General features: G+C 34.8%; 1 protein-coding gene across 3 annotated transcripts in view; it reads left to right on the top strand.

Annotated features, from left to right (window-relative positions):
• ANKRD13C (ankyrin repeat domain 13C) overlaps window positions 1-14,682 on the top strand; it is a 67,136-nt gene that overhangs the window by 34,626 nt on the left and 17,828 nt on the right. For 2 of the 3 annotated variants that reach the window (XR_002139478.2, XM_019755088.2), the window contains exons 8-9: window positions 4,916-5,047; window positions 8,132-8,293. Coding sequence is in view for 2 of the 3 variants with exons in the window: in XM_019755088.2 (XP_019610647.2) it covers window positions 4,916-5,047; window positions 8,132-8,293 (294 nt within the window). In the remaining variant the exon portion in view is untranslated. The remainder of the gene's footprint in view (window positions 1-4,915; window positions 5,048-8,131; window positions 8,294-14,682) is intronic. The other variant, XM_074334946.1, reaches the window with a different exon arrangement.

The raw sequence follows: 14,682 nt of genomic DNA, 5'->3' as shown, positions 1-14,682 counted from the left end.
TTCCCTTGTACCCATTTGTGGTTCTCATTTGTGGAACCTGTGCTGACCCTTTCACCATTTATTATCTTGCAACCTTAGCTTCTTTTAAAATGATGCTGACCATCTCTTATCTCCTTAATAAGAACGCCTCTTTCGGCTCTCTGCTTGTACTCTTGCTTTTCCTCACTCTTTGGCTGCCTTTCTTTGCTCTTTTCCTTCTTAGCGTACACAATTAACTTCCTTCTGTAACATAATATATCCATGTTGGTATTGCCTCCACAGCCATCATGGAAAACCATATTCATTGTTATCCTCATCCTTTGTGCCCTGAATGCCCCTTTCCCTACTATTAGCCAAAGACAAAGCTTTTCAGTATCTCTATATCATTGATAGCCCTACAAATGTTTTTTAAGTCAACATTTTGTTTTGTCACTGTTGCATTTACTTTGTTTTTATTTTTCACCACTTCATTTCCCCATATTGTCATTTACCACATCTTGTGGCTCTTTCCTCAACATCTGTTAGATTAGACCTCCCTACTATCATATCTGTTGATGAAACCTTAGTTACTTTGTTATATGTACTGTTGAAAAACAGTGTCCTAACTGACACTCAATGAAGATTTAGATTGGAAGAGGAGAAGAAAAAAGGTATTCCCTGTGGAACACACCGGTAAAGGCAGGGAAGTGGGAATAAGAATGGTTTTTTGGGAAACAGAAAAGAGATCTGACTACAGTGAAGATTTTTCTTATTGAGTGTGGGAACATGGTTTATGAAAGGGCTCAAAAGCCAGGTGAGATAACTTAGGATCTGCTGTAGTTGGCAACAAAAGGTCATAGATTCTTAAACAAGGTATTGATATAATCCCAAAGTAATTTAAGTGAATTAATCTTATGTATTTCTTTCACTTCCCTTCCCTTCCTTCCTTTTTGTTTTTTCCAGGAAAGTGAAAGAGATTTATTGAAATGATAGTACACACTTGAGAGGGACGTAGGGGCAAACTCAGAGATTGAGCCACCCTCCCTTCTTTTCTTAAACATTTATCAAGGACCTAATAAATGTTAAACACTGCTATGTGCTATGGATAGTGGTATTGTATTAATAGTGTGTATCAATTACTAGCATATAATAAGCATTGTCAGCATATTGGAACTATAATTTGATTACAGCTCTGCTCATTAAATCCTTAAAATAACATGTCAAAGTAAATTTTTTTATCTCCACTTTACAGATAAGAAAATTGAGGTTTACAGATATTAAATTACGTCTCCAAGATCACATAGCTATATAGTATGCAAGATGGATTGGAAAAGGAAGAGACTGGAGGCAGGGAAATTATGTGATAAATTTTTAGTTATACAGTTGAGAAGGAATGAGGATCTTGAGGATCTTGACTAGGATAGTGTCATGAATAATTAAGAAAGAGAAGTTATAACTTTTATATTTCCAAGAATGAAATAATAGGGCTTGCTAATAGATTGAGTATAGTGAATTAAGAACTGGAAATATTGAAGGGTGTGTGTAGTGATACTATTTTGAAGAGTGGCATGATGGTGGTACCACTGTTAGTAATGGGGATTGGAAAAGGAAATAATTGGGTTGGGATTTTGGATGATGTTTATTTTGAGTCCATTGCTATAATCACTGCGTGTGTTTCAACCCTCTCTTTATTAAACTTCTGTGAAGTATTTGCTATTATTGATAATTCAGTTTTTAGAATTTTCATTTCCTTGTGATTTGATCTTGGTCATTTGTTATTTCCCCTCTCTCCTCCTTATTCTCCTTTGCCTGTTCCTTTTTCTTTTCTTTTTAAAAAAAAATTATTAAATTTATTGGGGTGACATTGGTTAGTAAAATTATATAGGTTTTAGGTGTATAATTCTATAATACGTCATCCATATATTGCATTGTGTGTTCACCACCCAGAGTCAGTTCTCCTTCCATCACCATATATTTGACCTCCTTCTCCCTCTGCCTATTCCTTTTCTCTACTCACCTCTTGAATATCATATGCCCCGGCGTGGTTCTCATTTTTACAAACGGCAAAATAATCTCTTATTCCTACAGCTCTAACTATATCCCATAGGTTGGTGATTCATAAATATATTTTTGTATCCTACATAGATTTTCTGAGTGGAGACCTATCTATTTAAATGCCTAATGGGCTCGTAGGTAACTTCAAAATTTAACTTGTCTAAAACTCAACTCATTATTTTCCCTCCAAACATGCCCTGTCTCCCATTTTCATTCTTTTGGTGAATGACATTCTCTCTTCAGCAAGAAAACAGGGAGTTATTTTTGACATCTTTTCTTGTACTCGGTGTTTCCTAGTTAGAGAACATATGGTCATTTCTGTCTCCCTAATGTCTTATAAGTATCCCTTTTTTATTCATACTGTTAATGCCATAATTTAGATATTCATTACCTTTCAACTGGACGGTTGCAAATCTCATAAATGATCTTCCTGGCCCTTTCTTGTCTGCTTCTAAATTATCCCACGTGTTGGAGATAGCTTGAACACTGAAAACAAATTCACAAAACCTGCCTTCTTGTAAGATATTGTTAAAGTTCTCTGTTGCCTAAAGAATAAAATCCAAATTCCTTAACTTGAGATGGTTCCTCTGTGACATGGCTTTTGCTCACTTTACCAGCCTTTTACCTACCTTGCTATCTTAGATACTCTAATGCTGAGGTTTTTTTGCAGATTTTCAGGTGTGCCAGGTTATTTAGTGCTTCATTCCTTTGTTCACATTGTTTCTACTTTCTAGAATGACTTTCTAGCACCGTCACACCTGTGGGGCACCTGCTTAGTGTCACTTCCTCCCCTGCCAGGTGACCACTATGTTCTTTATGCTTCCACTAGATCTGGTGCCACAGAGCTTCTACTGCTTTATTTGTTTATAAGGTTTTCTTCCTCTGTTGAGCTAATAAGCTCCTCAAGGGTATGGGGTTCTTTCAGTTGTGTTCTCTGGTATCTAATACAGCATCAGTACATTCTAGGCCAGAGTTCAGTGAAGTCTTTCTGTAAAGGAAGCGATAATAAATATTTTCGATATTTAGGTATATTGGCAGGCCATGTGGTCTCTATCACAACTACTCAACTCTGTTGTTAGTAACATAAATGCAACCATAGACAAAATGTACATGAATGATTATAGCTGTATTTCTGAAAAACTTTATGAAAACGGGTGGTGGATTAGATTTGGCCTGCTGGCCATAGTTTGCTGACCTTTATTCTGGACTCTCAGATACTTATTAAATAATTTGACCTCTTACATATTAAATGACAACGGGATAGCTAACTAGGCAACAACAGATACATTGGAAATATGGGACTGAAAGAGAAGCCAGAGATTAAGGCTAGTAGTGTGAGTATTAGCTGACGTTATAATTTTAATGAGATCAAGGACTAGTATTTAGGATATATATGTGTATGTATTTTATGCCTAAAAATTACAGACAAGCTGGGTTTTAAGCAGTAATCCTCAAGTCAGGAAATACTTGTTTATTCTAATATGCATACATAAGTAATAACTATCCAATAAATGTTTGTTGAATGGATGAAATTAACAACCTGTCTTTTTCAATGATGCAGTTAGGAGATGGTCAGTCAAAAGTTTATTTGAAAATGAGGTGTTTGAAACTTACAGCAATTTCTTCATAGACAGTGTTATATGTGGTGCTGTTCCCAAGCTACTACATAAAATATTAATTAATTTGAAATTGAAGCGTATTGTCTAACAGTTCTGTAAAACCTATGCAAGCCCAGATTTTTCTTAGAAACTTTTGTTCAGAATTAGTTTGGGTTACCAGGAATACATCTTCACCTAGCATTAATGTCAAGATTTTTTCATTCCACACTTGTAAGGGTGAAGGAAATGGTACTATCCCAGTCCCAACGTATTACTGTTGTTTTTCTGTCGATTGATAGATTAAGAAATGGACTATATCTGGGTGAAAGTTTGGTGGTGAAGAATAGAAAATGGGTCTGTTGGGAATATGAAAATCAGGATGTGTGGGAAATAGATCTCTAGCCTTTGTAAGCCCTGTGGACAGTTCTCATTCCCCAGACATTTCTCTAGTTGCTGCCTTTTTTTCCCCCTTTTTTTCCCTTAAGATGTTGAGGTACTGAATGTCTCTTGGTCTGTCAAACAGTACAACCTCATCTTATAGCTATTCACTACCCTTCTGTACCTCATCACTTAGTCTTCTGTCCCTGAAGCAAGCACAAAGTGTTCTTTTTTCTCATTTAAAAAATATTGATCAATTTTTATAGGCAGGCACTGGAGAATATGTGGAGAATAAAATCCGAAGCAAGGCTACTTATTAAGTTTTGAAATTTTAGGTTGATATTTATGAATTTCTTTCTATGAGAAATATGGGAAAATCCCTTCTGGACTCCTTTCTTTCCTCCTTTCCTACCTCCTTCCCTCCCTTCCTCTCTCCCTCTTTCTCTCCTATCCTTCTCTTCTTTCCACTTAGAACAATTGGGAAAGAAAGGCTCAAATGATAGTGGTGGGTCTTTGGATTAAAAAGAATTAAAGTAAGATTCATCTATAATTAAAGAAAACAAGACCTTTATATGGGCATTTTGTCTAACCTGTCAACTTCAGTCTTTAAGTAATCTTTAAAAATTGCTCTGCATACTCTCTGAAATGGGTAATCTAGTATTGTTTCTATTACATATCTATAACAGTGTAAGAGTGCTATATTTCATGTGTTCTGGATTTATAGATTCACAGTTAGTCATAATTCTGATTTATTTAGATGTATGTAGTTTAAAATGCTGTAATTGTTAGAATAAGTAAAACTTCACATTTTTTAGAATCTGTTCTTTTTATTTTTTGAAATTCATAACATTTTGTTATTTTCATATGTCATACTAATAACCTTTGAAAACCTGGATTCTTATATTTAACTTTTGCTCCCTCCCTAGGAATCAGAGATGGAAACAGAAGAAGAGGTTGACATTTTAATGAGTAGTGATATTTACTCTGCAACTTTATCAACCAAATCAATTTCTTTCACACGTGCCCAAACAGGATGGCTTTTTCGGGAAGATAAAACAGTATGTGCAAATCTAGATTTTTAAACTTTAAAAATAGTTCAGTATTTAATGTTGCCAAAATACTGTGATGGAAATGCAGGAAGGAAATAGCTTATTGAATTGTCTTCAAGTAGTTTATTCTCTCCTCCTTGAATCCAGACGGGGAGTTATAATGGTTGGTTACAGACTTGGAAAATAGTATTACAAAAGCCAGGAGACAAACTTTGGCGCACTTGAATTCTATACTGGGAAGATTCTTGTTGTCAGCTGTCTTGTTATTTATACAAGGAACAGTATCTTCACATGGTTGCATTACATTGTTAATAGTTTTTCCTTAAGAAGACCACAAAGAAGGATACACTTTTGAATTTATTTCCCTGGACCTCTTTCCTTTCTACTTTTAGGCTTCTAAACTGTTTACTTATTCAGGATCTGTTTCACAGTATTCCGTATATATGACTAAAATTAAATATGCTTGTTACATTTCTACAATACTGTCATTCAATTCAGTCTCGGTGGAGGTTTCCTCTTTGTGAATTGTAAATTTATTCCATAATTTCCATATTTGTCAGCAAGAAATTATGTAAGACTGTTCAAAATATATTCAGAAATTTTTTAATTAGACATATTAAGAAGCATTTTATAAAATTTTAAAGTTAATAACCACATCAGGTTAAGGGCCAGGATTTACTGATATTAAAAATTATTATCTTTTATTACACACAGTAAAAATGAATATATGCTCATTGGGAAATAAAAACTGCCTGTGTTTGTCAGGGTTCTCTGTGATACAAAAATCAATCTGTTTCTTTGTCTCCCTCCATTATGTTATATGTATATGTATGTATAAATATAGGTAGATGTATAGATACAGAGGAGAAAGAGGTAGGGAGAGATTGATTTAAGGAATTGGCTCATGTAGGATGTTTAAGGAACAATTCATGTAAGGAATGTAGGAGCTGGCCAGTCTGAAATCTGCAGGCTGGACTCTCAGGCAGGGTTTCTGTGTTGCCATCTTGAGGCAGAATTGGTTTTCCTTTGGGAAACAAGTCTTTTTCTTCAGGCCTGCAATTGATTGGATGAGGCCCACCCACATCTGGAGGGTAATCTGCTTTACTGTTAATTTATTTCAGTTAATTACATGTAAAAAAAAAAAATGACTGCAACATCTAGACTGATGTTTGACTAAATGATTGGGCACCATAGTCTAGCCAAGTTGACGTAAAATTAACCACCACACAACCTTGTACATAAAACTAAAAAATCCCCGTTGGCCACTACTCATAATCCCAGAACACCTTGCAGAAGGTTCTCCATTTTGTATATCCTCCAGATCTTTTTTTTAAATGCTTTTCATAAATATGTATCCACAGTAATATGTTGCTTTAGTTGATATTTTTTTATAAAGTGTTATATCTATTGTTTTGCTACTGTACTAAAACACTCTTTAGTATGTTTTAGAAGTTCTTTTTCTTAGTAGTAGTGCTACTTCATTCTTTTTAACAACTGCATAGTATTCCACAATATGGATATATTGTAACATATTTATCCAGTCTCTTATTTTTAGGCATTTAGATGAATGGACACACATTCGTGTCCAGTTTTCTGCCATTTTAAAGGATGTTGCATTTACCTACCATTCTTTTACATTCCTTTGCAGTGTCTCTTATAGATAGCAAGAAATAGAATGCCTCAGTTATGAGAAATACAGACTTAAAATTTTTCTTGTCATGATGATTTACTATTAATAAATGTGTTTTCATTATACGATTTCAAAAACTGGTGATTATCACCAGAATATTTCCCAACCACAGAAAATCCTCACCATGAGATCTGGGCTCATCAACTTTCCCCTCTAAGCCTATTTGATAGCAAACAGCATTATAGGATTCCTAGCAGTGAGATCCTACACTGCAACTCATTTGTTGGCCTGAAGACTTATTTGTTTATACTCGGTCTGTTCTTCAGGACAGAATTAGAAGGATCACTTCAAGAGAAGATAAAAATTGAGGCTGCTGTTCATCTAGTGTTACTTCTAAGCTGCTCAAAGCTCTTGAACAGCATCTAGGTGATCTTAAATCTTTGACAGGTAAGGAGGGAGTCAGTAATGCCTATGGTTCCCATTTTGTAGGTAGAAACAGGTGCAGAGTGCTTTGCTTTCTGGTAGCTGGTGAGGCCACCAGAAGCAAGGTGGACATGGAAACAATTCTAAACACATAGTTTTGGAATGCCAGAAAACAGCAGTAAGATGGAGACCAAATGATTTGCAAGCAGGTAGAAATGGGAAGCTTGTTTTCAGTAAGTTATTGATCATGTTTTTTGAAGTAATTCTGACCACTTGTGAGTCTGAAAAAGGTGAAGGTTGATGTTGAAGGAGGACTTCATTGAAAGGAAATACCAACTCTTTTCTTGATGTCCTTCATATCTCTTGAGTTTCCCTGTCCCCAGTTTATAATATAAACACTTAATTGTATTGGTGAGCAAGACTACTTTGCTGTTCTCTTTGTTGAAAGCAGCAAGCAACTGTAACTTGAAGTTTAATCCTGCTAGAGAATAGAGTATTGGAGCAGGTGATTGATTTGAGTTACATTAGAGATTTGTGTGTGACTTAGACTATTTCTTTTTATTCCACTTTCTTTTCTATCTATAAAATGGGAACAGTCATTATCCCTGACCCTTCCTATTAATCATGATATTTGACTCTCAGGTAAATAAAGTTTTCAGCTAGCTTTGTGCTACTTGGGAGTAGATTCTAAAGGATATTGTGTGGTATTCTTATTTAAATTTAATTCGTTTGCCGATTAACTGCCATACATCTTGTGCACTTAAAATTTTTCTTTACAAATTTGAAATGTGTAATTTTATATATAGTTTAACTTAATAGAATGTGTAAGATAATTTGATACTTTCAAGTACAAAAGTAATATTTATTTTCACCTTAATGTTACATGTTTATGGAAAAACGTGTATGTATTAGGTTGGTGCAAAAATCAAAATAATTGTAAAAACCACAATTACTTTTTCACCAACCTAATATGTTACTTTGAAACTTTCTTCTAAGGCAAACACAATTTTATTATTTTGAAATATTTGATTTTGTTTCAGGAAAGAGTAGGAAACTTTTTGGCAGATTTTTATCTGGTGAATGGACTTGTTTTAGAATCAAGGAAAAGAAGAGAACATCTCAGTGAAGAAGATATTCTTCGAAATAAGGCCATTATGGAGAGTTTGAGTAAAGGTGGAAACATAATGGAACAGAATTTTGAGGTATAATTTTCACTTCACATTTGTAATGTTCTAAGGAAAGGGGGGTAGACTTCATTCCTGGCATCCAGTATGTTTATATAAGTCAACAGGTTTTGTTTTCCTTTGATATGGCCTTTGGCCATTTTTTGTATGTCCTTGGTCTTTGAGACCTCACTAAGAAATAGATTAAATCATTTTGTAATCATGAAAATCAGTGTTCATTTTTAATCCATTGCATACATTCTTTATTCTATTTCACCAACTGAAATCACCTGCTGCTTTGAAGGCCCGGTTAAAGGCCCCCTTCCTTTATGAAGTAATTTCTAGCCTATTCCTTCCCATAAATTTTTATTCAGCACGTGTTTATTGAAAGCATGCTATATGCAAAGAAGTATGTGACGGTAGAGAAAAGGGGTGGGGGAAATTAGGAAATATACTATGAGACTGCCTCTGCAAGTTTATTCCTTAATAAGATGAATTGGATGGGTTTTTTAATTTATTTTTTATTTTGACAATTTTAGACTTACAAGAAAGTACTACAGTAATACAAAGAATTTCTGGATACCCTTCATCAAGATTCCCCAAATGTTAACATTTTACTAAATTTTAAAACTGTGTTTTTCAAATTGCAGGAGAGGGACCCCTTAGTAGATTATGAAGTCAGTTTAGTGGGTTGTGACCACCATTTTTGAAAAAAAATAAATTAGAATCTAAATCAAGATAAAAGAGAAAAAACAGTACATCACACACTGTATGGCTTCTTACTATTTTATAAAACAATAGTTTTGGGGTGTATGTGTTATATAACTGTGCATATGTGTGAGTGCTGGGTTGTGGTATAAAATGTGAGTCACAGCTGTAAAAAGATTAAAAGCTGCTATGAGGAGGCTTGAATTCCTTGAATGTTTAGTCTCTCCCCTGTGATACTGTGCCAGATTATGTTTTAGGGATAGACAGACTTTTCAGAATAGTATGCCAGATTCCAGTGAATTTATAGCAATACCTTGTGTGCCAGGAAAATATTTTAATGTTTAGAAAGTTCATGTATTGAATGAATTAGCCATAATTTAGTTACATAAGTACAGGATGCAAAGTGTTTAAGAATCCCCATTCAAGTTTAAGTTAAAATTGTGATCATACCAGTTTAGTGTGATTCTGTCCCCTGCCAGATCCTCTTTGCACTTACCAGTTTTGTTTTTGCTTTGGGATAGAATAGAGCTTCAGCAGATTTTAATTTTCAGAAGCCTCCTAGTATTTACTGATACCTTGACGACATGATATGCTCAGAAAATAGAAATGGAGATGAATTGAGAGAGGAAATGCTGAACTCAATCTTTGACAAAACTGCAGCCCTCTTCCATTGTTGAGCAGACACAAAGGCCATTTCTTTGGATTTGTATTGTGATTTAAATTTTATTAGAGTTCTTTTTAAAAAATGATTTTGTTGTGGGTGGTGGTTATTGCTACTGCCTTTGTTTAATTTTGGCAGGAAACCACTTTGGGATGAGTACATGAGTATTGCTACCTTTGTTGCAGCAAACTATTTTGGGATGAGTACATGGAAACAAAACTTTATAAAATAGCATTTCGTGGACTATTTGCCAGTTGCCTCTGATTGTCTGATTTATCTCTATTTAAACTTAACAGTACACAACCTAATTTTCTTTAGGGCAGAGATTATAACTCGATGCACTTAAATTGTTAAAGGGTCTTTAAATGGCATTTTAATACGATACCATTTCGCACATTGAAATTAAACCATAGTTTAATTTCAGGTATCTGTATAATAGAACAAAATAATATGAATTAAATAATTAAACTTTCGACTTCTGATCAGAAATCAAAGGAAACAGTGCCTATGTGAATCACATAGCCCCTTGAGCTTTACAGTTTTTGATAAATTTTTAATTCAACTTGTCAATCTCTATGAAATATAAGAAACTTGGTGGGATTTTGATTAGTATGGTGTTCAATCTATAATTCAATCAATTTCTGCCAAAAAGCCACCTTGATTTTTTGTTTATTCAACTTTTTATTTTGCGATAATTATAGGTTCAAATGCATAGTTGTAAGAAATAATAGAGTCCCTGTATGCCTCACAGTTTCCTCTGATAGTAGCATCTTGCAAAACTGTAGTATGATCTAACAACCAGGATACTGGCATTGATAGTCAAGATATAGAACGTTTTCACCACCACTGATCCCTCCTCTTTCTCTTTTATAAGCACATTGACTGCCCTTTTGCCCCTTCTCTGTGTCTCACCCTGGCAACCACTAATCTAGCTGTTCTTCCATTTCTTTAATTTTGTCATTTCAAGGATATTGTATATAACCTTTTGAGATTGGCTTTTTATTCAGTCAGGTTAATTCCCAGGTTATTTATCCAAGTTGTTGTGTATATCAATACTTTGTTCCTTTTTGTGTAGTATTCCATGTTGTGAATGTAACAGTTTATTAACCATTCACTTATTGAAAGACTTTTGGGTTGTTTCCAGGTTTTGGCCATTATGAATAAAGCTGTCATAAACATTCACATATAGATTGTTGTGTGAGCATAGGTCTTCATTTCTCTGGGATAAATGCTCTCTTTGGAAATGCGTGAAGCTAGCGGCTTGAGTGTGTGTTCAAGGGGTACATGGGCAGGTGGGATACTGGGGGGGTTGGGCCCTGGGACCCTCTGTACCCTACTGCCCTGGTGACTGGGTAGGACAGTTCATGCCCCCTCTATGCACTGTCCATTCCTGTTTCTGGAATGTCCATCCCCAGATCCTTTCCTTTCTCTGGTCCATTAAGAGCTACCTCTCTAATAGAGTTCATATCCTCAAAAAAGAAAAAAGGAAAAACAGTTGCACCCTGCCAACTCTGAGTACAACTAAGAGTGCAGTTGCTGGGTTGTGTGGTAGCTAAATATTCAGTTTTGTAAGAAACTGCCAAAATGTTTTCCATTTTATGTTCCTACCAGCAGTGTATGAGTGATTGTTTCATTGCATCCTAGCCAGCATTTGGTATTGTTACAAATTTTTATTTTACACATTTTGACAGTGTCTTAGCTTGGGATGCCATAACAAAATACCATAGACTGGATTGGTTAAACATTAGGAATTTATTTCTCACAGTTCTGGAGGCTGGGAATCCAAGGTCATGGTTGCTGGCCTATTCGCTTCCCGGATGAGGGCTTTTATACAGGCTTGAAGATGGCTGCCTTTTTGCTATGTCTTCGAGGGGCGGGGGTGGGAGGGTGGGAGTGTTCTGGTCTTCCTTCCTCACATTATAAACTAATCCCATCATGGCAGTTCCACCTTTATGACCTCATATAAGTAATTACCTCCCAAAGGCCCCACCTCCAAACACCATCACATTGGGAAGTTAGGGCTTCAACACGAATTTTGGAAGGGATACATTCAGTTCATAAAAGGTAGTGTATAGTGCTGTCTCAATTGTGCTTTTATTGCATTTTCCTCATGGCTAATGATGTTGAATGCTCATCTTTTCACGTGCTTGTTTGCCATCTGTATGTCCTCTTAGATGAAATGTCTCTTCATGTCCTTTGCCCATTTTCCAATTGGATTTTTTATTTTATTTTTGAGTTTTCAAAGTTCTTTATATATTCTAGATATTAATTTCTTTGTCAGATCTGTGGGGGTTTTTTTTGTTGTTGTTTTTTTTAAAAGAGTTTTATTGGGAAAGGGGGGAACAGGACTTTATTGGGGAACAGTGTGTACTTCCAGGACTTTTTCCAAGTCAAGTTGTTGTCCTTTCAGTCTTAGTTGTGGAGGGCGCAGCTCAGCTCCAGGTCCAGTTGCCGTTGCTAGTTGCAGGGGGCGTAGCCCACCATTCCTTGCGGGACTCGAGAAATTGAACTGGCAACCTTGTGGTTGAGAGCCTACTGGCCCATGTGGGAATCGAACCGGCAGCCTTCGGAGTTAGGAGCACGGATCTCCAACCGCCTGAGCCATTGCGCCGGCCCTCAGATATGTGTTTTGCACATGTTTTTCTCCTCTATAGCTTGTCTTTTCGTTAAACTTTTTTTTTTTTGGCAGAGGAAATATTTTTGACTTTAATGAAATCCAATTTATCAATTTTTTTTATTTATGGCTTATGCTAAGTCCAAGAATTTTTTGCATAGCTCCAGTTCCCTGAGACTTTCTCCCTATTTTTTTTTTAAGTCATCGCATACGTTTATATTTATTTTAGTCTATGAACCAGTTAGTTTTGTGTAAGTTGTGCTGTTTGAGGCAAGGTTTATTTTTTTGCCTTGGGTGTCCAGTTAGTCTAGCACCATTTTTTGAAAGGGTTATCCTTCCTCCATTGACTTGCCTTCTGGAATTTTCATTGGGATGGTGTAGCACCTGTGGATTAATATGGGGAGGGTTGATAACTTAAAGATATTGAATCTGTGTTTCATGAACATGGTATATATCTCTCCATTTATTTAGATCTTACATAGTTTTTCTCAGAAGTGTTTTGTAGTTTTCAGTATGTAAGTCTTACAGATATTTTATTAAATTTCTCTCAGGTGTTTTTTGTATTTTTAATGCCATCATAAACAATATTTTAAATTTCATTTTCAATTGTTCATTGCTAACATATAGAAATACATGTGATTTTTCTATATTGCTAAATTAATGTATTAGTTATATAGTTTTTTTTGATAGATTCCTTAGGACTTTATACAGATAATATGTCATAAAGTAATAGAGTTTTTTACCTTTTCCTTGCACATCTCTGTGCCTCTTATTTACTCTTTTGTTTAATTTGTGCCTTACTCCACTGGGAAATACCAGTATAACGTTGAATAAAAGTGCTGAGAGCAGGTGCTATGCCCTTTTCCTGATCTTAGAAGGGAATTTTTAATACTATGTTAATATAAAAACTCATTATATTATTTTTAACCTGGCATAAGTAATTTATTATGAATTACAAAGAGCCATGGCTTTTTTCTTCCTGTATTGTTTTAGCTCTGTAATCCTTTTAAGATTATATTTTAATTATTTTAGTATAAAGAAAATATACCTAATATTATTTGGGCTTTTGATAGGGAAGAGCTAATGGATTACATTTTAGAATCATTTTGGAGCTCAATTATAAATACAAAAAATTTAAAGAAAATATTGTTTCTATCAGATATTCATCTATACATATAATTTGATTTGCTTGAACCTGGCAAGGTGCAGGATGCGGGAACAGCAAAACAGAATTGATAAGTCTAATTATAAAAAAAGATGCAAACAGCTATTTTTTTTCTCCTAGACAGAATTTACCAACACATGAAAAGCAGTATGGGACTGATACCAGTTTAATTATATTTGACAGTGGGCATGAAAGGAGAAAAGAAATATTTGTATGCATTTCATAGATAATTTTGAGAATAGAGTTTTTTTAAAACCTACATAATAAGCTTTTTAGGAAAGGACCATACAAATTAACATAGTTAAAAAATAGGTGGTCAAAAGAGTAAAGGGAGGGATCTATCAAATTTAAGAGACATTACTATTTTAATAGTGAACTGTATTTAAAATCTTAATAGAGTTTTAGAAAACATTGTACACCAGTATTGAAAAGTAATAGCTGCTAGGTCAGAACTGGTGCTGTATACAAACAAATCGAGTGTGGAAATCAGCATTTCCTATATTAGCTTTCAAGTCATATGAAATGTAGGTTAGTTACTCAAATGTATATATTTTAATTAGTGACAATTATAATAAAACATTATATTGGAGATTAACAAAAGATTCTCTAGTAGCCTAATCTGAATGGCGTGATGGAGTGCTATAAACTCAAATTTAGCTTCTACAGGTTAAAAACTGAATCTGTATATGCAAGTATTACATAGACTTGAAGCAAGATTAGACAGATTTTAAGCAGTGTTCTGAACATTGATCATGGTCTGCTTAGGTAGACATTTGGGTGAAGGTGGGATTAGCCTTTGCTATGGTTCTGGATTGGAACAGCAGTTTGCATTTTTCCAGTCATTTCCCCTAGAATTACAAATAGATACATGTATGTCTGCCTTTTGCAGTGTCTCAAGACACTGTTTTACCTAATGTTTTGCCATAATACTTATGAGGGTCATTACCTACCTTTTAAGTCTGCTTGTCATTCTACTGATAAACCATTGCCACATATAGTATGATGTGTAGTATCCCACTTTGTGTATTAAATTTGGTATTGGTTATGATGATTGGTTGCTTATAAGAGATTGCAAAATAACAGTAAACAAGATAGAAGTTTACTTTCCTTTCAGGTTGCTCTGTGAGTTAATCTTAGACCTAGCCTTTATTGTCTTATTTATCTGTCATTCCTCATCCACATGGTATAAGATGGTTTATTACCTGTTTAGTATTCCAGCCAGTAGGAGTAGTAATTCCTAATAGTATTTAGGAAGGAGAGGCCATGCCTGTTCTATTTGA

This window comes from Rhinolophus sinicus, linkage group LG06, assembly GCF_036562045.2.
Source record: "Rhinolophus sinicus isolate RSC01 linkage group LG06, ASM3656204v1, whole genome shotgun sequence".
Taxonomy (NCBI): domain Eukaryota; kingdom Metazoa; phylum Chordata; class Mammalia; order Chiroptera; family Rhinolophidae; genus Rhinolophus; species Rhinolophus sinicus.
Note: the sequence above shows the minus strand (reverse complement) of the source record. Positions and strands in the feature narration are given on the sequence as shown.